We start from the raw sequence: 22,941 nt of genomic DNA, 5'->3' as shown, positions 1-22,941 counted from the left end.
GCCCAAACACAGCCTCCTCCATGTAGCCCTGGGTAATTCTGTGTCCCCTCTCAACCCAGCAGTTGCAGTCTCTCCCGTGGCTATGGAGTGAGTAGGGGGAGACAGGGAGAGGCATTAGCGCTGGAGTGCAGGGGAGCGTTGGGTCCTTTGGGATGAGACAGCTGACGGGGGGAAAATCCCGAGTTTTGCAGATAGAGATTTTTGGCTGTTGAGTTTGTCTATTGGAATTAAGGCTGCTATAGGAGACTTTAGCTGGTTAAATCCATGACATAATAACCCATCCTGAATCCTACTCTAGAGAAGTGCCTGGAGACTTTTACTTTTAGCAAGTAGTTCTACTGATTGTTATAATCAGGAACATTCCCAAAACTGTTCTCCTCTAACCCTCTCAATTTACCGGTTAGGAAACTGAGACCCAGTAAGTGAAACTAATTTACCCAAAGTCACACAGCCAGTTAGTGACAGAACCAGGATAAACGTTAATCGATTATATCTCTTACAGTAACCTTATATTGAATTCCCCAAAGACGACGCTGCATCTCAGACATACTAACTCATTTGGCAAATACTTGTATGAGTAGAATTTATACGATTAGCACTTGCCGCCTGCCAGGATTCCGGGGAGTGTGATGCTTAATGGGTAAATTTTGATAGGTGGAAAAAAAGTGGGAAATTGGTCATGAGACACTAGGCAGTTAAGTGAATAAAACAGAGGGTACAGGCAGAAAGTAGCATGTATATAGTCCTTCAAAATCCTCAAGCCTTAAATATGAGAATAGAAATTATGTTCAGAAGATACTCTGAATAATAGGAAGTAGGGGGCTACATGAGTCTGGAACTTGAGAGATCAAAATCTGGCTTGGAAACATAGATCTGGAAGTCGTCAGCATAAAGGTTGAAGTTGAAGCCACGGAACTAGATGCGCTCACTCAGGGACAGTTATTCAGAGGGGCGCAGATGAGGACAGAAGACTGAAGGGACAGCTGTTTAAGGAATAGTTACAAGAAGATTTTACAAAGGAAGCAGAGGGAAGCAGCAAGAGGGCTGGGAGCCAAACGAGGAGTGAGGAGGATGGCATCAATGATCGCTCTGCCACTGAAACCTCCTTCTGTCACCTCCTTCCCTAGACCTCACAGTCCACGTTCAACATCACTTGAATGTCCCCTGCAAGAATGTCAGAGTTGGGCCTTTAGGGGTTATTTACGCAAGGGTATCTCAATCTTGACACTATTGACATTTGGGGCCAGACAATTCTTTTTTGTGGATGGCTGTCCTGTGCATTGTAGGAGGTTTAGCTGCATCTTTTGCCTCTATCCCCTAGATACCAGTAGGACACACTCCCCACCCCCCAACCGCCAGTCATGACAACGAAAAATGACTCTAGACATTGAAAAATGTCCCCCGAAGGGACGGAATGGTCCCCAGTTGATAACCACTGAGCTACACAATCCTCCCATCTCTGAATTTCTGGTAGGGGACATCCAAGTGATGAACCTCAGGCAGATGATTAGAAGGGTCTGGAACTCAGGAGAAATGAGTCTAGATGAGGGTACATATTTGATAGTTTATCAGCATGTGGTGGGAGTTGAAGCCATGAGCATGGATGAGATCACCCAGGGACAGGGCATAGCATCAGAAGAGAACAAGACCCAGGACAGAGTCCTAGAAAGCACTGACATTTAAAGGGGAACCTGAGATGAGAATTCCGAGAAGGAGGAATAACAATTCTACCAAAGCTACTACTATCATTTACTACCACTTGCCATGTGCCAATGACTATGCCAAGTTCTTCACAAGCTTCATCTCATTTAATCCTGAACAGAACTTTGTGAAGTAGGCATTATCATCTCCATTTTCCTGAGAAAGAAACAGGCCCAGAGACATTAAGGAAGCCTGCAAAAATGTGTGCTGTTAGTCAGTGCCAGAGCCAGGATTCAAACCCAGATTTGTCTGCCTTTTCAGTTAATACATTTGCTACCAGCAAACCTAGGAAAGAGGGTGGTCCTGGGATCCAAGGAATTAAGGAATATAAAGAAGAACAGAGCAATCTATAGCATGTAATCCAGTCCAACAACATAGGCAGGTCAGAAAAGTACAGGAAAAGTGTAGCAGATGAGCAGCAAGGATGCCATACATGACCTGGTGAGGATGGTTTCAGTAGGTGGCGGGAAGTCAGGCTGGATCGCAGACAGTTGAGGAGAGACTGGAGAGGAAAGACGTGGAAAAGCAAATGGAGGCTTCAAAGCATTCAGATTTGAAAGAAAGAAGAGAGATAAGGTGGTAGCTACAGGAAGGGAATAACCTAGTGTCTAGGGAGGTTTTTTTTTTTCTTACAACAAAACTTACATGTTTAATGTAGAAGATTTAGAAGACATTGGTCAATCAATGCTATCCCACAAACCAGAAAAAAATCACAGGTAATATTTTGGCATTTATCTTTCTGGTCCATTGTTGTCCTATACATACACGCACACATTTTTAGAAAAATGTTATCAAACCATTCATATTGTTTTGTAACTTGTTTTTTAATTAAAATACATAGTAAACACTTTGCAATGATAATAGCAATAAACGTGCTATGTAAGCATCATTCTAATATTTTCTTGCTATTCCTATGGGCCATATTGAAACATCATTTCTCTCACTGTCAGCATCCTTCCCTTCCCTTCCATTCCCTTTCCTTTCCTTCTAGCTTCTTCCATTATTTTCCATCCCACTCCCCACCCCCACCCCCAAACACAAGCTATCATGGATTGGAAGTGTAATTAATTCAAATCGACTTAATTTTGAAGAAAATATGAAGAAACTGAATAAAATATCAGAGAAATACTTGTTTGAAAAGAGAATTTGGGTTTTTTAAGCTGAATGATACTTGAGCATATTTATACCTAAGTGTGTGTGTGTGTGTGTGTGTGTGTGTGTGTGTGTGTGTGTGTGAGAGAGAGAGAGAGAGAGAGAGAGAGAGATAAGGAGAAAATAGTAGAGAGAGATTGAAGATACAGCTGGGAGGCAGGAAGGGAGGGTTGTCAAACAATGGATCAAAGTTCCGAAGAAAGAAGGAGGATACAGGGCATAGATGCCACAATTAACATTAAATAGATGTCTTTAAGTCTGTGAGGGGTGTATCACGTTGGGTGGCAGGAAGTTGGGGTAATTTCTGGCCTCTGTAATTATGGAAACGTAGGAGTCCAGGTTAACTGCTGAGAGGCAGGGGGAAGGGGGCTTATGAAAACTGGTGAGGAGCTGAACTGGCTTCTTGGGTGAATGGGAGAGAATGCTGATGAAGGGATGAAGGACACACAAAGTATCCATCATGGCAGTGTGGAAAACCCAGCTGAGACTGAAGCCAATCCCCATGCATAAGAGATAGACATTTTCGTTTGATGTAGGTTTGGGGTTCTGCTAGTATGCAAGTACAAAAGATGGGCAAACAGCAAGCAGTTTGAAAATATTGGTAAGTTGTCTGGGGTGGAAATGAAGAAGAGAGGGCTGATAGATTTCTTGGGAAATAATGGAGGGGTCAAAGGAGTAGAGGGTTAAATGACTTAGAAGAATAACTGTAGTGACAATAAAGACTAGAGAAATAGAGGGTTTTGGTCAGAGAAGTGGAACTGTAGCCACCAGGGATGCCACAATGCTAGGCCACAAGGACCGAGAGATTGAAGCTACCTCTTCTGGGATCGATGCCACTCCAGGCTATGGCAGTATAGAAACTATAACCTCTGGGTTTGCCATCATGTTAATCCAAATAGGCAGAGACTATACATGCTAGGCTGAACGAACTCTGGCCATCGGACCTGGTTTCCACTCTCCTCCAAGATCTGCTGAGATGAAACCCACCAGGCCCTCACCCTGGTTGTCATCACTCCTCCAGCCACAACCTCCTATTTTGAGTTTTTCAACTAGCACTATGAAAATGTCTCAGCTCCTAAAGTCCACGGATCCCTCTACTTCTTCCCAATCTATTAGGACTCTTCTTTTTTATTTCTCTCATTACTTAGCTTAGATGCCATGGTTTATCATTTCAGTACCATTCTTGCCAGTTCTAAGTTCCCTTGCCTTGAACTTGTTTTGTAAGCCACCTACCCTGCTAAGCCCAACTCTGTCTTCTCTGTACATGCACCTGAGCACTGCTAGAGAAATTCACACAGGTATTTCAAACCTTCTCATTCTCCTTAAATCCCAGTTCTCCCTCATATACCTCCCTCTTCCCTTCACATCCACCTCTATTCTCAGCAGTTCTTCCAGCATCACAAAGAAACTTATCTCCTTCCATCTTCATCTTCTTTTTTGTTACATTAGAAAAAAGGTGTTGCTTGTTCTCTCCACTGGCAATAGCTCTGTGTATACTTTTGATCCCATTGTCTGTCTTTCAGAAGTCTTACACTATTGATGATCCCTCATCTTTCCTATTTGTTCAAATTTTTTCTCTCCACTGGATCCTTCCCAACAGGTTTAAACATGTTGAAGTGTCTCTATTAAAAAGAAAACAAAAGAAAACAAACAAACAAAAACTTGCTTAACCCCACACTTCACTCAAGCAACCTCCTTCCCCTTCACAGCCAAACTTCTTGAGAGAGTGGTCTTTCTTACTGTCATTGTTTCCTTGCTTCCTGTCTACACCTCAGTCCACTTCCATCTAATTTCCAGCCCTTTACTACAGCAAAAACAGCTCTTGTCACAATAACCTCCATACTGTCAAAAGTAATGGGCATTTTTCATTTCTCACCTTGCTAGACTTCTTTGCAGCCTTTGACCCGTTAATCACTTCCTCCTTCTTAAAATGTTCACCTCCTTGACTTTTTAAAAAGTTGAAATTACTCTTTTAAGATAATTGTAGATTCACATGCAGCTATAAGAAATAATACAGACAGATCTCATATCCTTCACCTAGTTTTTCCCAACAGTAACATCCTGCAAAACCATAATATAATATCCTAACCAGAATATTGACATTGATACAGTCAAAATACAGAACAGTCCCATCACCACAAGGATCTCTCACAGTGTCTTTTAATAACCACACCCTCTTCTCTCCCAGATACGTGCTCTCCCCCATCCCTGCCCTTAACCTCTAATCAGTCCTTCACTTCTAAATTTTGTCATTTCAAGAATGTTATATATATGGAGCCATAAAGTATGTAACCTTTTGAGACTGGCTTTTGGCACTCAGCATAATTCTCTGAAGATTCATCCAGCTCACCATGTGTATTGCGCAGTTCATTCCTTTTTAATATTGAGTAGTATTCCAGGGTATGGATGTACCATGGTTTAAGTTGCTTTGTATTCACCTGTTGAAAGACATTTTGGGTTGTTTCCAGTTTGGAGCTATTATGAATAAAACTCCAATGAACATTCATGTATAGGTTTTTGTGTGAACATAAATTTCCATTTCTCTAGGAAAAATGCCCAGGGGTACAGTTACTGGGCCATATAGTAGGTTTATGTTTAGTTTTATAAGAAACTGACAAAATGTTTTCCAGGATGGTTGTGCCACTTTTTGCCAGCAATGTATGAGTGATTTTTTATCTCCATCGTTATCAGCATTTGGTATTATCACTGTTTTTTATTTTTGCCATTCTGGTAGGAATGTAGTGTTTTTTGCAGGGGGTGGGGTTTCTGGTAGTTCTATTTGCATTTCTTTAATGGCTGATGATGTTTGACATCATTTCATGTGCTTCTTTGACATCTGCATATCCTCTTCAGTGAAATATTTGTTCATGTCTTTTTCCCATTTTCTAATTGGACTGTTTGGTTTTTTACTGTTTTGAGACTTCTTTATGTATTTTAGATTTGAGTTCTTTGTTGGATATGTGGTTTGTAATACTCCTGCTGGTTTGTAGCTTGTCTTTTTTTAAAACTAATTAATTAATTAATTTCTTTTTGGCTGTGTTGGGTCTTCGTTGCTGCACGCGGGCTTTCTCTAGTTGCGGCGAACAGGGGCTACTCTTTGCTGCGGTGCACGGGCTTCTCATTGCGGTGGCTTTTCTTGTTGCAGAGCATGGGCTCTAGGCGCACGGGCTTCAGTAGTTGCGGCACACGGGCTTAGTTGCTCTGTGGCATGTGGGATCTTCCTGGACCAGGGATCGAACCCGTGACCCCTGCATTGGCAGGCTAATTCTTAACCACTGCACCACCAGGGAAGCCCTGTAGCTTGTCTTTTAATCCTCCTAACAGAGTCTTTTGCAGAGCAAAAGTTTTTAATTAAGTTTTAAATTTTATCTAGCCCTAGGTTCTGAAGATTTTCTCCTATGCTTTTTCTAAAGTTCTATAGTTTTATATTTTGCTTCTAAGTTTGCAATTCATTTTCATTTTTGTATAAGGTGTGAAGTTTAGGCTGAGGTTCATTTTTTTCTTTTCCTTTTTCTGTCTTTTTTTCAACTATGAATGTCCAATTTTTCCAACACCATTTGTTGAAAAGGCTATCCTTCCTCCGTTGAACTGCTTTGAAAAAAAAAAAAAACCTTGGCATGTTTGTGTGGGTCTATTTTTAGGTTCTCTATTCTGTTTCAGTGATCTATGTGTCTATCCCTCTTCCAATGCCATATTATCTTGATTAGTAGTAAGCTTAATAAATGTAGTAAGCCTTAATAAATGATACCTATTTTGTTCACCACTGTATCCTCAGCTCCTTGAACAGTGTCTAGAAAATTGTAGATACACATTCTGAGGTGGAGCAATTCTGGGTGAGGATGATGTCACAAGCTATGCAGTCTAATGGAGTTTTCTTCACTGATGAAAATTTTCTCTATATGGTCGGCACATGTGGCTATTGAGCACGTGAAACGTGGCTAGTGCAACTGAGGAGCTCATTTTTAATTTTTATTTAATTTTAATTAATTTAAATAGCCACCTGTGGGACTTCCCTGGTGGCGCAGTGGTTAAGAATCTGCCTGCCAATTCAGGGGACACAGGTTTGAGCCCTGGTCTGGGAAGATCCCACATGCTGTGGAGCAACTAAGCTGTGCACCACAACTACTGAGCCTGCACTCTAGAGCCCACGAGCCACAACTACTGAAGCCCGCATGCTACAACTACTGAAGCCTATGCACCTAGAGCCTGTGCTCCGCAACAAGAGAAGCCACCGTAATGGGAAGCCTGTGCACTGCAATGAAGTGTAGCCCCCACTGGCCGCAACTAGAGAAAGCCTGTGCACAGCAACGAAGACCCAACGCAACCAAAAATAAATAAATTAAATAAATAAAATTTTTAAAAGACCTGTCTAAAATAAATAAATAAATAGCCACCTGTGGCTAGTGGCCAATGTATTGGGCTGTACAAGTCAAGAGAGCAGCCATGAAAGAGCGTGACTAAAGTGGAGGCAGGTCACTATGGAGAACAGTATGGAGGTTCCTTAAAAAACTAAAAATAGAACTACCATACGACCCAGCCATCCCACTACTGGGCATATACCCTGAGAAAACCATCATTCAAAAAGAGTCATGGACCACAATGTTCATTGCAGCTCTATTTACAATAGCCAGGACATGGAAGCAAACTAAGTGTCCATCGACAGACGAATGGATAAAGAAGATGTGGTACATATATATACAATGGAATATTACTCAGCCATAAAAAAGAATGAAATAATGCCATTTGCAGCAATGTGGATGGACCTAGAGATAATCTTCCTGAGTGAAGTAAGTCAGACAAAGACAAATATCATATGATATCACTTATATGTGGAACCTAAAAAAATGATACAAATGAACTTCTTTACAAAAGAGAAACAGACTCACAGATTTAGAAAACAAACTTAGGGTTACCAAAGGGGAAAGGTGGGGGGAGAGGCATAAATCAGGAGTTTGAGATTGACATATACACACTACTATGTATAAAATAGATAATCAATAAGAACCTACGTATAGCACAGGGAACTCTACTCAATACTCTGTAATAAGTTACATGGGAAAAGAATCTGAAAAAGAATGGATATATGTATATGTATAACTGAAACACTTTGCTGTACACCTGAAACTAACACAACATTGTAAATCAACTATACTCCAACATAAAATTAAATTAAATTAAAAAAACAAAATTGTCTTCCTCAAAGTCACTCCATTCAGTCCATAATAAAAGAGATCAACATACACCTGAAACTAACACAACACTTTAAATCAACTATACTCTAATGTAAAATAAAAATTAAAAAATAAATAATATGGAGGTAGGTCAAAGTCATTAGGTTTTAAGAAGTCAAGAACTGCTAGGCCAAAATTTTGGATGAATAAAACAGGTGAACAGTGAAGTCCCTCAGGACAATGACATGATATTGGCAAGGAAGGCTGTGTATTAAAAGCTAAAAGGCCTGATTTACTTTGAGGGCATGAACAGTGTCTAGACAACAAAAATGAGGTTGTGGTAGATGATTAGACTAGCATGTGACTTAGTGTTGTGTTTCCAGCAGGGCAGAGAAACAATGGCCAGGAAGCTGCCTCAAAAAAGCAGGAGGGGGCTTCCCTGGTGGCGCAGTGGTTGAGAGTCTGCCTGCCGATGCAGGGGACACGGGTTCGTGCCCCGGTCCGGGAGGATCCCACATGCCGTGGAGCGGCTGGGCCCGTGAGCCATGGCCGCTGAGCCTGCGCGTCCGGAGCCTGTGCTCCGCAACGGGAGAGGCCACAACAGTGAGAGGCCCGCGTACCGCAAAAAAAAAAAAAAAAAAAAAAGTTAACATTTTGTGTAATAAATGTTTTTTATTGTGGTAAATTACACATAACATAAAATGTATCATTTTATCTATTTGAAAGTGTACAGACCAGTGGCACAAAGTACAATTATAACGAATGAGTGGTTTTAAACAAAAAAGAAGCTGGTGAGGCGCATTTGTGGTGGTGGCCAATGATGAACTCTGGTGGCCTTCACTGTTCTCAAGGTTCCAAATGCAATGAAAGTATAGTGACAAGGTACTTCAGACCAAGTGCTGGATGAGGTATACATGATCTTGAAGCAGCTGGTAGCTCTGGTCTGTAGGCTCTGAGGTGGGTGCATATACATTTAGTTCACTCAAAAGGAAGGCATAAGTGAATGTTCAGCCCAGTTCTCTCCTGCCTCTGAAGGGCCCAGTAACACATTATTCTGAGCCACAGAAGTTAATGAAACCTCTACTAGCCTTGTCTCCTGACCTGTAAAATGCAGTAATCGTCCCAGAGTTGTCACAAGGATTAAATATATGCAGACTACATTAGCATAGTGCCTGACACATGGTATGCTCTCAATAACTGGTTCCTATTATCATTATTATATTATGGTCCTGATCAAACTCTGCCTTCTAGCAGAGCTATTAGAACAATGGACATATCTCCTCTGTTCAACTGAGATCTTGTTAAGGGAAAGGACTGTGCCTACTCATCTTCTTATACCCCATAAACACAGCACATAGTAAGTAGTGCATACACATGTGTTGAATGAAAATATTCTCCCTTTATGTCTACCTCCTTCTTCCTCCAACCCTAGCCAGAGTCCACATGAAGAGGTGTGGTTGTTAAGAGCACAGGTTTTGGGGTGAGATAGGTTTGAATTTTGGCTCTGCTACTTACCTGTGTGACCTTTGGCAAATTACTTAACCACTCTGCATCTCATATAGAACATGAAGAAAATAAATATCTACTTCATAGAATTAAATGAGAATATATAGTAAAGCACAATGCCTGTCACAGCTGAATGCCTGAACAGTAATAATTCATCCTCCTCCTCCTCCTACTACTATTATCTGTTTCTTTCAGAAAAGGGGGCATGCCCCCCCTGCTCCCGCCGTTCTGATGGGGATTAAGTGAGAGAGAGGCTTGGTGAGAGAGAGTGTGTGATACAATCACACTAGGGAATGGAACTTTCTTTTTTTGGCCGTGCCACGTGGCTTGCGGGATCTTAGTTTCCTGGCCAGGGATTGAACCCAGGGCCACCGCAGTGAAAGCACTGAGTCCTAACCACTGGACCACCAGGGAAGTCACAGAATGGAACTTCTTCAAGGAAGATTTCCTGGACTGGAAAAGCAAGAAAGAGATAAGAGAAGCAATCAACCATAAACAAAACTGAGAAGTGGGTGACATTTGTCTGTGGTGACTCCCTTCCACACCAAGGTCATTACCTCTCTTTCCAATTTAGGCTTTTACTGATATGCCCAGACAGTCTTCCGTGTTGTCTGTCAGTGCTGTAGAACCTTCCCCGCTCCTGTTCTTACCACCTAGCTCACATGTTCTGTATGTTCTAGACTCTTGGAAACCAATCGGGAACTAACTAACCTGAAGTGAGATGTTAACAGCACTTTTGAGCACCTTAACTCATGAGAGAGACTGGCTTATAAAAATTACAGGTCTGGGGCTTCCCTGGTGGCGCAGTGGTTGAGAGTCCGCCTGCCGATGCAGGGGACACGGGTTCGTGCCCTGGTCCGGGAAGATCCCACATGCCACGGAGCAGCTGGGCCCATGAGTCATGGCCGCTGAGCCTGCGCGTCCGGAGCCTGTGCTCCGCAACGGGAGAGGCCACAACAGTGAGAGGCCCGCGTACCGAAAAAAAGAAAAAAATACAGGTCTGGGTGTTGGGGAAGGGGCAGAGGGGGCAAGTCTTTGGACAAAGAAAACTTTTCCATGCTGCACAGGCAACTGTCTACTTAGCCCTTGGGCGGAGTGAGTCTTGAACTGAAGAAAAGGAAAACAAAGTGGAATAGGCAGGTGCTTCCCAATAAACTCCTTTGATGCCCTCAAAGTGCTAACAACCACAATAAACACCTCAAAGTTGCAGCCACCCCCTTTTGTATTCACACTCATTATCACTCTCATTGACACTACCTTTTGTGATCCTTTTTCTTTTGAGGCTTCCCCAACCCCTGCTTGCCTCAGATCCAGAGTCTGTTGCCACCTGCATTTGCCAGCAGCTGGCAGACGACTCCAGCTTTCTACCATCCTTGGGCCTCCATTCCCATTACAGGCCTGCCTCTCTGCAATCATCTACCACCAGTGGACATCTCTGAACACCTATCACATGTAAGGTCCTATCTTTCCCCCTGGCTACTACTGAGACTGTGTAAAGTGTGGAGCTTTATGCACAAATGTGCCACTAGTTAGCTCACAGGAAGAGATATATTGAAGCTACTTTCCCAAGAATGGAGAGAGCTTTCAATTGATTTACCCACCTGGTTCCTTTTTTTTAAAAAAAAAAAAGTGTACCAACACTAGGGTGATCAACTATTCTGGCTTTCCCAGGACTGAGGAGTTTCCTGGGATGTTCAGGAATCAAGAGTCCTGAATAAACTGGGATGGTTAGTTACCCTCAAACATTTATGGACTGCCCACTGTTTATCTAGCATGACTTTAGGTACTGATGGGTTGCCTTCCAGGCCAGCCTTAAATGAATGGCAGGGAAAGTGATGCTCTAAGGCAAAAATGTGCTGGTAAAGTTTTAACAACCAGCTCTCCTGGGGAGGGGGAGGAGGGGGATCCCTAATTTGTAGCATTTGCCCATTTCTGTGTTGTAAACACTCCCATTATGGCCATTTTCAAGCTACCGAAGAGATGCAGAGTAAAACACCATTATTTAACATTTCTACTACACAAATACAACAGATGTGAGTTACCTCAAGAGCACAGATGATGGTAAAATGTGATAAAAATTAGTAGGAAGTCATGAGTCTAGAGTATTTATTACCTTTAATAAAATTTATGTAATTGCAAGTTTATATCATGTGATTTTTTAATGATGGCTTTAACAACTGATTGCAAAATTCCTGAGAATGTAACCATCAACTTTCACCAGTCAATATGAGCCAGTTCCGGCACATCACTGTAAGAACCCTGGGAAATCACCCCTTTTCATCACTCACATGTCTCCTTCCCACTGGTATGCCACAAAAGACTGAAGACCAACCATTTGCAATTTATTCCTTTGATCTGAGCTCTGCCTTTAGTATGCTAAGATGAGCAAGACCAGGAATAAGGACACAAGTTCTAATCTCAGTCTTATCATGAATTGGCTGTGTGACCTTGACTTCTTTGGATCCCAGGCTCCTTATCTGCAGAATAAGGGGCTTAGCCAACTGGTGTTCTTAAATGACTCTTTCAGACATGTTTGTGTGTGTTTGTGTATGTGTTTACAGCTCTGTTCAGGTACAATTCACATACAATAAGCTAGATATATTTTCAGAGTACAATTTGATGAGCTTTGACTGAAATAATCACCACAAACAAGATAATGAGCATATCCATCACACCCAAATGTTTTCTTGTGCACCTTTATAATGTATCCCTTCCTTTCCTCAGCTGTCACTAGGCAACCACTAATCTGCTGTCACTAAAGAATACTTTGAATTTTCTAGAATTTTATAAAAATGTAATCATACAATATATATTATGCTCTTATATTTATTTCCTTTTTTCTGCTTACTTTGGATTAAATTTGATCTCCTTTTTCTAGTTTTTTATTATGTAACCTTAAGTCATTGATTTAAGACCTTTCTTTTCTAAAATATGTCTCATGTTTTCATTTTCATTCTGTTGAAAATACTTTCGAATTTCCCTTGAGACTTACTCTTAAGCCATGGATTATTTAGAAGTGTGTAATTCTTTCCAAATATTTGGAGGACTTTCCATGTATTTTTTTTTTACTGATTTTTAATTTAACTCCATTGTGGTCAGAGAACACACTTTGTACGACTTGCATCCTTTAACTTAATATTGAGATTTGTTACATGATCCAGATATGGTTTATCATGATATTCAATGTGCGCTTGTAAAGAATGTTTTCTGTTGTTATTGGATCGAGTGTTGTATAGATGTCAATTAGGTCAAATATATTATTTGTGTTATTCAAATTTTCCATATTCTTATTTTCTGTCTTTTTGGTCTATTCATTATTGAGAAAGATATTTAAGTCTCTGACTAAAATTATGGATTTGTCTATTTCTCATTTTTTTCTTCATGTATTTTGAATGTTATTAAAATGCACATATCTTTAGGATTGTTATGTCCTCATGATTAATTAGCCACATTATTATGAAATGGCCCTCTTTACCTCTGTTAATATTCTTTCCTTTGCAGTGTACGTTCTCTGATAATAATAGTCACTCTAGCTTTTTAAAAAATGTTAACATAGTATATCTTTCCCCATCTTTTATGTTTCACCTATTTTTGTTTTTATATTTAAAATGGATTATCTATAAGCAGCATATGGTTGAGTCTTTAAAATATATTTTTTTCCATTCTACCAATCTCAGCCTTTAAATTGGGTTGCTGTGAGACCATTGACTTTAAAATGACTACTGATACAGTTCTGTTCAAAACTACCATCTTGCTATTTTTTGTCCCAACTCTGCCTGTTATCCAACGTCTGGAAACTGCTGTTTCCCATATTTTGACCATTCTTTGAGTCGTTCATGTGAGAGGGTAAATCCACTCACTGTTACTTCATTATTGCTGGAAGTAGAAGTCCTCTATGTTTTGTTTTTCATACTGACTTGTTATTTATATTTGGACATTTGTTATTATATGTATGGACATTAGTCTTATCTTTATACATGTGACAAATATGTTCCTCCAGTTTATCAATATTCTTTTAATTTTATTTATGGTGATTTTTTTTTCATAAAGAAATTTTTAATTTTGATGTTGTCAGATCTTTCTCTTCCTTTGGGTTTTTATGTCATGTATGACTGCCCTGTATTTTCTTCTAAATCGTCATGTTTTAAAAGAAGAAAAATAACCCCTCAGTATGAATAAGTTTTATTTTTAACATCAAGTTTATTAATTATAAACGTAATACATGCACATGGTAAAAAACAAGTAAAACAGAAGGCTATAGATGAAAATGAAACGTTCCTTTCGTGTTCTCCCAGTGCCCCTGCTTGCCAACTTCCTCTTGCCAGAGGTAACTTCTGTTAGCAATTTCTTGTATATATCCTTCCTTACATACCCTGGACACATACATACACATGCATATTTATCCTTTTGTACACAAACAGGACACACACACACACACACGCACACGCACACATACACACACACACACAGGGTTCTGCAATTTTTCATTTAACGTTATACCTTTGAGTCCTTAATGTGACTGAATTTTATCAGATGTTCACCAGACTGACAGAGGGACCAGGGCAGTCAGAGAACACAGTAAGGAAAGTGCACAGAAAAAGGTATATTCACCTCTGTAAAGCCAACACTTAGCACAAAACCTGGCACATAATAAATCCTCAATAAATAAGTGTTAAATAACTAAAGGGAAAGAAGAACTTGAGAAAACTGGAAACAAATTGCTACCTTGACCATTCTTCTCAGGCCAAACCGGGTCTCTGAGAGTTACCACCTCCCAGGGCAGCAGGGAACAATACCTGATAATAGATGAGGACATGGAGAGCTGGACCTCTCGCCTGCAATAACTTTCCACCGTGTGTCTCTTCCCCCACTAGATTCACCACCTCCAGCACACACATTTAGTTCAAATGCACAGTTCACACTGACTACACGGTCTGGGGGCTCAAAGACTACACAGCTCAACTATAAACACACTCATACATACAGCTACCATTAATCAGTACCTACTGTGGGATAGGCACCATGCTGGGAACAGCAGCCCTGCAAGGTTAATGTCAATTTACCCCCATTTTATAGGTTAGAAAACTGAGGCTCCAAGAATCCAAGTGACTTATTCAGGGTCACACAGCTAGTAAGTAGCTTCCAGAGACAGCTCTACACCTTAATCAGGTCAGCCTGCTTTTCTGTCGGTCCCACAGGCTCTGTGCTATTTTCCTTGCCTGGCACTCCCTTTCTCCACTTGTCTCATCTAGTGTTTTGTGGAAGCCAGGCAGAGATAGAAACATGGGCTTGTGCAGGATCCATGCTAGGCTATGGAATACGCTGTGAGGGATGAGTAGTGAGTCAGTCATAAGAGTCTATGAACAAGAACAAACACGTGGGGGAGGTATTAAAAGTTCAGAAAGGGAGTGGAGCCTGGGAACTGGAGAGCACCCTCAGGAGCCTAGGATATGAATATTGTGGCAGCTCAAGAAACTCTAATGCAAGTATTTCTCTCTCCCTAGGTGCTTCTGGTGAGCTGCTCACAAACATAGCCCTTTTGCCTGCAGTCTTATAGCCACTGGCCAGTGTATCTCCCCGCATCTTAATCCTATTCATTCTCAATGCCCACATTAAGTCTCACCTCGATGAAGCCTTTACCTATTAACCCAACTCATTCCTCTCACTTTCTTTTGTGAATTACAGTTTTACTTAAAATCAGCACCATAATATATAACATGTGTTTGTCCACCCTCTTGTTCTTTAATTATTTCAGGTATCTTGTCTCTTTAAGTGGACTCCTTCACATGTCTTTTTTTCTATTGTTTCCCTGCCCTGTCTGAGTATTGAGAAACCTGGCTGGATGCTAGTCCCAACTCTCCCACTGAGCTGTGTGACTTGGAGCTCGTCACAACTTCTCTGAGCCTCATCTTCCAACCTTGGAAGGTTTTTGTAAAAACACAGTAAACATTGTAACACAATATAAGAATGTAAGGTATTATTGCTGAAGACATTTCAACTAAGGTGCTTCCACCTTTTACATCCTATTTAGTGGATGGGTCTATGTAAGAAATAGCAATCACTGCTGCTTGTTTCACACTAGCATCCTCAGCAAAGGTTAACAGGTTTAGAACAAGAATACTGCACAACTGTTAGAGATGGTGCCAGACAGAGGAGGTCTATATGCAGCTGATTCAGGGGCTCTCCTTGGAAACTACCAGGTGATTCCAGGCTTGCTCATTTTTAAAGCTTCTATTTTTCTGAATGTTTCTTCATGTAAATGATCCGTGTCAATGCTATGAAAAATGAAAAGAATCTTGTGTCAAGTCAAGCCAACAGACGCCTTCAGTACCTTTCTTTCCTGTTCTTAAGGATAAGATTCCTGTTCACACTTGCACCACACCACCACTCAGTTACTTCATCCACTCCAGTATCTACCTTCTCCCTCAGCCTTAACTCCCTTCCTCGGACCTCAAAAGAGAAAATGCTTAACTTCCTCTTGAACTCTCACTCCTATCCCTCCCTGCAATTGTCCAAGGCCCTGCTCCATGAGTCCATCTGTCCCTGATCCTGTATCTATAACCTCTCCCTCTCTATGGGTTCCTTTCTCTCAGCTTACAAATTTGCCTATCCTAAAAAAACAAGACAAAAAAGAAAACGAACAATCCCTCCCCAGCCTACAACCCCACATTTCTTCTCATTTTCACAAAAATCTTGAAAAAGTAGTCTCCACTCCTCCACTTCTTTATCTTCCATCTTCTCAAGTCACTGCAATCTGGTTTCCAGCCCCATCACACCACTAAACAGCCCCTGACAAGGTCACCTATGGCCTCCTAATTGGTAAATCCAAAGGACACTTTGCAGTACTCATCATTTTGGATATCTCTGCTGCATTTGACACTGTTGAGCAATTCCTCCTTGAAACTCACTTCTTCCATAGCTTCCAGGACACCTTTCTCTCTTGGTTTTCTCCATGGGTTTTCCTTTCCATACCCACCTCTTAAAAGTTGGTACTGCCCAGGTCTAATTCCCAAGAGATGTTCCTCAGAGGTTCTTCTCTTCTCATTCTCCCTAGAGGATCTCATCCATTGCCATGGCTTCAGCTATCACCTCCAGGGAACACTCCTATATCCAACTGTTACCTACTAGAAAACTTCCCACAATGTCCTGCAGGCGCTTCAAACTCCACATGTGTAGCCCTGATTAAAACGTATTGACTACAAAAGAAGGTATAAACTCTTTCAAGTGTGTAGTGAGGTATAGTTTTTAGTTTTTAATAGATAGAAGCTAATCTTTATCTAGCAAAGTGAAATGAGTAGCCCTGCTAGTTATGCAATTGTAGGGTAAGTAGACATTTAATGCCATGGAAGTGTAACAAGAACTTTAGAATTTTTTGAGTGACTTAGCAAAAGCTGTCTTACCTCCTGACATGTATAACTCACTGCTGGAGAAGAGGCAGGTCAATACGCTTAGGAAGCCTGGGGGTCTTCCGGGAGTTAAGAGACCACCTACTCTCAACCCCTTCTTTCCAAATTTAGAATTAGGAACATGTGTCAGGGTGATCTAGGGGGCTTTATCCAAGGCCCAGTGCCTGGGAAAGGCACCAAGGCACCAAAAATAAGATATCTTGAAGAAAGAAGAAGGCTTAAGTGGGGCTCCTGACTCAACTCAGGGGCGTACATCTTTGTGGGCAAGGACTGGCTTCACGCATACATACCTGTGGCTGATTCAAAGAGCTCTTCTAGACCCAGACACTCTGACACATATGGTACTTTAGAGAACAATGACTGCACATTTGGGTGTGGACTAAAATATATGTAACCTCGGAGTCCAAGTATAACGGCACTGCAGGGCTGGGAGGGATCCACGCCAGCCAGGGTATCACCATCCAGTCACCAAGCTTCTGTGGGACTGGGTAGGATCATCGGTTCTCAAGGTGAGCCCCACGTGGCAGTAAGAAACAGCAGTAGCAGTGGACTGATTCTCCAACCAGCTTTGGAAGCAAAACTGGCTCCATCTTTGGAACCAGTTTTGGAAAGGTGAGGAAAGGCGCCCAAATGTACTACTACTCAGATATGTGAAAGAAAAGGGTGACAACTGAATTTGAACCCGGAATTCTGCAAACAGATCTTACTAATCACACACGGCATACAAGGCCTTGCCTACCCCCTCAGTCTCATTTCTTGACACATTCTGCTTTGCACTTTATGCTCTAACAATAGCGAACTTCCTAGAGGTTTCCCACCTCTATCCCCCTCAAGTACCACAAAACATGCTGCTTATTGTCTGTCTACCTTTGCTCATGCTATCTCCTGAGCATGGACTACCCTTCTCCGTCCTTACCCCCATTTCCCTGGCTATAGTCCCGAGACTCAACTCAGGTGGCCCTTCCTCCAGGAATCTTTCCCCGAGCCTCCTGGGCTGGGTGAGTTGTCTCCTGCCGTGGTTCCCTTAAGATTTCATGATTACCCTACTGCATTCATAAGTTTATGTGCCTGTCTCTACCACTAGGTTCACTGGTCCCTAAAGAGTACGAATCACGTCTCTCATCTTACTCATTCTTGTCTCCCAGCACCTGGCACATTTGCTTAGCACATAGCAGATATTCAGCAAGTGCTTGTAGAATGAGTGAAGGTGAGCACTTGTCACTCTGAGGCCACAACCTCTTTTTTTCCCCTCAATCTTCTGAAGGTCTAGATGCCTAGTCTTTATTGAACTGTCTCCTTGCCTTGCCCCCAGATGCTCTAAATTAATAACTGGTTTCCTATATGCATTTACTAAATGCAAACCACTGAACTAGAAAGTTTATGGGGAAAATACAATGAGGAATAAGATTCAGACCTCATACTGAAGCAACTCTTAGAAAACAACCTTCTTCCTTCAGCCTTTCCGATTCTCAGACAAGACTCCCCTTTTAGGAGGCTCTCCTGGATTTATCCCCTCTCTAGCCCACCACCACATTAAATGATCAACAGTTTCCTCTCACTTTACTTGGGCAAGTATATATTTCTATTGATTTCAGTGTTATCTGTCTTATATACACTCTAATGTTCAAAATTTATTTGAGGTCAGTGAATGGTATCTACTCTGTGTGTGCGTGTGTCCTTTATTTTGTATTTTGAGCCACTATTGCACACTGCTATGAACTTGTAGATTGACAAATTACAAGGGTTTGAAGGTTGGCCTGAAAACACAATGGAAGCACATTGGTTAAAAGACAAAGGGTGAGAGAAACAGGAAACGGTGCAACAATTTACAATAAAAAATAAATAATGGCATCACAAAATAATTTCTCTGTGATGTCGTTTAGGACCTTTGCTGAAGCTTACACACCATAGGGTGCTACCACATTAAATTACTCTATATTTAAAGAATCATTAGGATTGATTGCTGAGTTTATTTCAACCTACTGAAAATACAGACTCCAGTCACCCTTTTCTGAGAAAGACACCAGGGAGGTCCCTAAACCCCGGAGGCTTATTATGTTGTGAATAATTCCCTCTTCCTGGGCAGTAATTGCCACAGTCTCGAGTCTAACAGACTTCACTTTGCTAGTAGAGAACCAGCTTCTGTTTCAGCCAGACTTGTAATCAGGCCTTTATGCTGTTTTCATTTACGCTTCAATCCATCAAATTGGCTTTGGAATGTGGAATTTTTGCACTCAGCCGTTATTTTCCATTATGTGTTCCAGTTCTGAATGCCAGACATAAATGGCCATTTGGCCACTGGTTAGCCGCCAACAGAGCAGAGCTACATCCTAATTAAGAATTACTTTGTGTGTTATGCCAGCCTGCTGAGCTGGCAGGTGAACACTGACCCGAAAGGGTGAAGACCTCCACTTTCTGTAACTGTAATTCTGCAACAGCTTCATCCCCCTGAGTCTTGAAGACTCTCAACATGTAAACATCAAGCCCTCTGGCAGGTATTAGAAGAAGAAAGGGAAAGGGTCTAACATTTATGGAGTACCTCCTACGTGCCAGGGGCTGCACATTCATAATTAACGTCTCACTTCATGCAATCCCCATGCTAACACCAGGTAGTCAGGTGCTACTCATGTTAGCCCCATTTTATAGACAAGGATACTCAAGTTCAGGGAGGTTAAGTAAGTAAGCATGGTCATATAGCTAGTAGATGCTAGACCTAGTATTTAAGCCAGACCTAGCAGAATGTGGATCTGATGCTCTTTTTCCTACACCCTGTTTTTCTTAGCAGTAGTATCCAGCACCTACCTGTTCCCTACCTCTCTCCTTGTCCCTGTGTCCAAGGAAGAGGCCTACTGGTAATTTCACTTACTTTGATATTTTGCCTAGGCATGGATATCCCTCAGTTTTTCTTCTCTTTTCTCACTGCAATGACTATGATCAAACCCAACGTGCCTGTCCTGACCCCCTCTCTCCCACTTCCCCCACCACAGTAACTTACTAGAACGTTTGTAGTTTACATATTGGATGAATCAGTGCATCACACAGCACTTGAACTCCGAAATCCTTAAGGTCATTTCCACTTAAGTCTAGCAACGTTAGGTTCTCATTTCTGTTGAGGACAGAGGCGAGGGCTCCACAGCACGCGTCTGTGAGATGACATTCTGCTAGCCTACGGGGGATTGGGGATTCAAGAAAGAAACCGGTTTTACCAAGTTCCACAGTGACCCTCCATTTCATATACAGCCTGGAACAAGAGCCCAGGGTACAAAGAGTCTCTGTGCACTTACCACAAGGTCTGTAGCTTGCAGGAGGGGTGTTTCAGCCCTTCACACAGCACCTGCATGCCCTCGTCCCCTAAGGCATTGTCACTGAGGTCAAGAACTCGTAGGTGTTCATTGGTGTACAGTGCATTGCACAAATCCTGACAACACTCTCCAGTCAGGTGACAGGTCCACAGTCTGCCAGGAAGTAAGGTAGATAAGGTTGGCATCATTTCATCTGCATTGGGTCACTTTAGGTATTAGGATTACCCACTAGAAAAACACATTAGAAAATCAGAGTGGCGGGCTTCCCTGGTGGTGCAGTGGTTAAGAATACGTCAGCCAATGCAGGGGACAAGGGTTCGAGCCCTGGTCCAGGAGGATCCCACATGCCGCAGAGCAACTAGGCCCGTGCGCCACAACTACTGAGCCTGTGCTCTAGATCCCGCGAGCTACAACTACTGGGTCTGCATGCCACAACTACTGAAGCCCGCACGCCTAGAGCCCGTGCTCCACAACAAGAGAAGCCACTGCCATGAGAAGCCTGTGCACCACAACCAAGAGTAGCCCCCACTTGCCACCACTGGAGAAAGCCCGCGCAGCAACGAAGTCCCAAAGCAGCCAAAAATAAATAAATGAATAAGTAAATAAATTTATTTTTAAAAGAAAAGAGGGCTTCCCTGGTGGCGCAGTGGTTGAGAGTCCGCCTGCCGATGCAGAGGACACGGGTTCATGCCCCGGTCTGGGAGGATCCCACGTGCCACGGGGCGGCTGGGCCCGTGAACCATGGCCGCCGAGCCTGCGTGTCCGGAGCCTGTGCTCCGCAACGGGAGGGGCCACAACAGTGAGAGGCCCACGTACCACAAAAAAAAAAAAAAGAAAAAAGAAAATCAGAGTGTCATGTAAAAAATATCCCTTGGGCCAGGGCCAAACAGAGATTATGGAGAGGGGAAGATTTATTCCCCCTAAATTATCTGGGTCTTCGTTTATTGTTTCCTCAGAGATTATATCACGAGGCCAGAAAAAAAATCACTTAATTTTGGGAGTTGCTGAAACATCAAGGAACTCTGCCTGTGGCTATTGTCCACGATACTTACGCCAGATCCTTTAACTGACAGTCAGGCTGTTTTAATCCTTTACACAGCAATTTCAGTCCCAAATCTTCAATTTTGTTATTAATGAGAAGCAGCCTTGTCAGGCTCCGGGTAGAGCTCAGGACTTGGGCGAGGGACTCACAACAAGCTGCAGAGAGGGAACATTCGGAAAGCCTGGAGGGATGGGGACACCAAGGTGGCGGTTAACCATGGCAGCGGGGAGTCCCACCAAACCTCAAATGCCAGTGCCCACGAGAAGGACAAGGACAGGCAGACACTTACACAAGATTCTCGATTATACCATTTGCATGCCGCAGACCTTCACAGAGATGCTGTACTCCTGTGTCCCCCAGGGCATTGGCAAACACAAACAGCTCTTTTAAAGTCTGACTCACTTGCAAGAAAGAAGAGAGCTCCACACAGCTAGCATCTGTTAGGTAACATGTGCTCAAGCTACCCAGAGACAAAGAAGAAAAATCAGCCACTGCTGTCATTTAGCTTCCCGGGAATGTTCTCCCAGTCTCCCCATTTAGCCAAGTCCTAGCCATCCTTCAAGTTCCAGCTCCTGGCCCACCACTTACACAGAGCCTCCTCCTGAGGTCTCCAGCCCACAGTGACCTCCTCCCTTTCCCTGGGCTCATCTGGCATTTCTAAATGATTTTACAGTGTTCGGCACTTGATTACACATTGAACTGTGTTGCTCTCTAACTGTTTCATATCTGTGTGTCCTTAAGGGCAGCCCTGTCACTTGTAGTCCTTCTGATAACTCCATCCACATCTAGCCCAGTGTTGGGTACATAGTAGTATTCTTTACAGAGTTAATGTTTAATTAGCATCACTCCTGTAAACACACAGGATGGTAGTATACTGGAAAGAGCATGGGGTATGGAGATAGATTTTGGAGTCACATCCTGACTATACCACTTTTTAATGGTGTGACCTTGGACAAGTCACTTTTCCCCCCAATCCACAAAGTTTCCTCATCTGTACAATGGGGTAAGAAAACCCACCCTATATAGTTATTTCAAGGAGTGAATTACGTGAAATAACTTCTGGCAAGCACCAAGCATAGATGCTGGCACACAGCAGGCATTTAACAAGTTTAACAGTTATAAGATGATGCCAGATAGTTGTAAAAAACTTACTCTAGCTTCTCTACTTTACAGTTGGAATGTCTGAGACCCTCACAAAGATACTTCACTCCTGTGTCCCCCAGGGGATTTTCACTCAGGTCCAGCTCAGTGAGGTTTGGATTGCAAATGAGAACAGAGGCAAGATATCTGCAAATAGTCTCTGAGCTTCCAGGGAGAAAGCTAGCACACAACCTGGAGAGAAAGAAAGATGAACAGACACAGAATTGGCCACTTTATCATCCTACTCCCTACCTGCAAAATATCATGAGCAAAGAAAATACAGGCTCACCCATATGAGACCCCCCCCCCAACCCTGAATATGTCACAACCCCCTTTTACCCATGAGAGGGACTTGTACGTTGCTCCCACAACACTGTGTCCCCCAATGAGAACTCAAAACATGTTGACTGCTCCCCAAAATAAAAGAATTGGGAGGAAATATCAACACGACCTAATCTCATTTTAATTCCCTGCATGGATTTTAGCACTCTATCTCATATCTTCTTTCGAATCACAAGGGA

General features: G+C 42.3%; 1 protein-coding gene across 3 annotated transcripts in view; it reads right to left on the bottom strand.

Moving 5' to 3' along the window:
* Positions 1 to 13,738: 13,738 nt before the first annotated feature.
* Positions 13,739 to 22,941, bottom strand: part of LOC309839088 (NACHT, LRR and PYD domains-containing protein 12-like) — a 47,938-nt gene continuing 38,735 nt past the window's right edge. For all 3 annotated transcript variants that reach the window (XM_082680624.1, XM_082680625.1, XM_082680626.1), the window contains 6 exons: positions 22,433 to 22,612; positions 21,570 to 21,740; positions 21,291 to 21,461; positions 20,221 to 20,391; positions 19,932 to 20,102; positions 13,739 to 15,805 (listed from right to left, as the gene is read on the bottom strand). In XM_082680624.1, coding sequence (XP_082536750.1) covers positions 15,724 to 15,805; positions 19,932 to 20,102; positions 20,221 to 20,391; positions 21,291 to 21,461; positions 21,570 to 21,740; positions 22,433 to 22,612 — 946 coding nt within the window. In that variant the 3' untranslated portion in view covers positions 13,739 to 15,723. The remainder of the gene's footprint in view (positions 15,806 to 19,931; positions 20,103 to 20,220; positions 20,392 to 21,290; positions 21,462 to 21,569; positions 21,741 to 22,432; positions 22,613 to 22,941) is intronic.

Source organism: Grampus griseus, assembly GCF_964374135.1.
Source record: "Grampus griseus genome assembly, chromosome: X".
Lineage (NCBI taxonomy): Eukaryota > Metazoa > Chordata > Mammalia > Artiodactyla > Delphinidae > Grampus > Grampus griseus.
This window is presented reverse-complemented; position numbering and strand designations above follow the sequence as displayed.